The 1,594-nt window shown below is 27.2% G+C and overlaps 1 protein-coding gene across 1 annotated transcript in view; it reads left to right on the forward strand.

Moving 5' to 3' along the window:
- LOC111677199 (calcium-binding protein P-like) overlaps positions 1–778 on the forward strand; it is a 1,525-nt gene extending 747 nt beyond the window's left edge. The window contains exon 3 of the mRNA XM_046952562.1: positions 734–778. Coding sequence (XP_046808518.1) covers positions 734–778 — 45 coding nt within the window. The remainder of the gene's footprint in view (positions 1–733) is intronic.
- The last annotated feature ends 816 nt before the right edge of the window (positions 779–1,594 follow it).

Genomic DNA, 1,594 nt, shown 5'->3' on the forward strand with positions numbered 1-1,594 from the left:
AGACTATAGACTAGACTATAGACTAGACTATAGACTAGACTATAGACTAGACTATAGACTAGACTATAGACTAGACTATAGACTAGCCTATAGACTTGACTATAGACTTGACTATAGACTAGACTATACACTAGACTATACACTAGACCATAGACTATATATTCTATTTTAACTTCCATAGACTAAAGTCTTAATTTCTCCTTATATTTGTTGCTTTAACTATTAAAAATTATTAAAAACAAAATCCTATTCGTATTGAGGTTAATACAGATATATTAATAACCATAGACATAAAAGACATGACATTTAACAACAACACTAACAAACCGACAAAGCAAAAAAAATAAAACGCAACAGCAATTGGTCAAGAACAAACAGTACTAACTACATTTTACCGACCCTTACGACTGGAACATTTAATGGAACGATAAACATCAGCGTTTTTATAACGAATTTCATAACGAAAAGAAATATTTGTTTAAAATTATTTTTAAAAAATTGTGGAAATGTAATTTATAAAAAATGACAGTTTCGTTTAAAAGACGCAAAACTTTTAGATAGTTTAAGATTTATCCTAATATCCCAAACAAAATTTTTATAAAAATGTAGAAAATGAATCTATCTTCTACAGAATTTTTCATTAGAAGGAATAAACACCTTATATATGTACATATACAAACATTCATCCCAGACTTTTTCTATGGGATAAATTTCTCTATTATTTGCTCTGCAGAAAAATATGTTACAAACCTTAGAGGAAATTAAAAAGCTCTATTAAACATATGGTAGCGTGAAAACAACAATAAAAATTAAATTTATTTTGATAAAAAAACAACAAATATGGAGACAAACAAAAAATACACAAAGCCAAAACAACAAAAACAACAACAATTGTATTATTATTGTTATTGCACCTGAACATAAAAAATGAGTAATTGAAAGTGCACATAGAGAAATGGTGAAAATTCAATTTCTTCGACTACAGCTGTATGGGAAATGATGGGAAGGTGGAGGAAATAAACAGACATAATTAGCCTTAAATTATACATTCCAAAAAAAAACAAGATCAGCAAAAAAATTAACCACAACGCAATTACAGACACCGCAGAAATTTTGAAATTAATTAAATACGAAAAAAGAAAAATATGTAAAAAAACTTACCAATCCTTTGGCCAACAGGCGTAGAAAATGGGTTGGTACCCACATTAAAAAATGAAGCCATTTTTTGTGATTTTTTTTGGGTTTATTTTTTAGATTACAAAATTAACACTTATGTTTTTAAGAATAACATATAATTTCTTTTGTTATTATGAAATAAACTTTTTTACTTTATTTGTTGTGATATTTTTACAAAATATTTATAATTTTTACACTTAATTAAACACTTTTTCGTTTTTTTTTTTCTTCTTCTCTGTAATAAAATTTTCCGTATTCACTTTTTCACAGTGAAGTATTTTTTTCAGAATGACTACACAAAACAAAAACAAAGCCACGAGAAGATAACAAACTCTGGCTGGCAAACTTTTTTTACTCGATTATGGGAGAGAGGGAGAAAAGTTCTCTTTTGTGCAGAAAATGAGTATTATTTGCAGAA

The sequence above is a fragment of the Lucilia cuprina genome, chromosome 5 (genome assembly GCF_022045245.1).
Source record: "Lucilia cuprina isolate Lc7/37 chromosome 5, ASM2204524v1, whole genome shotgun sequence".
Lineage (NCBI taxonomy): Eukaryota > Metazoa > Arthropoda > Insecta > Diptera > Calliphoridae > Lucilia > Lucilia cuprina.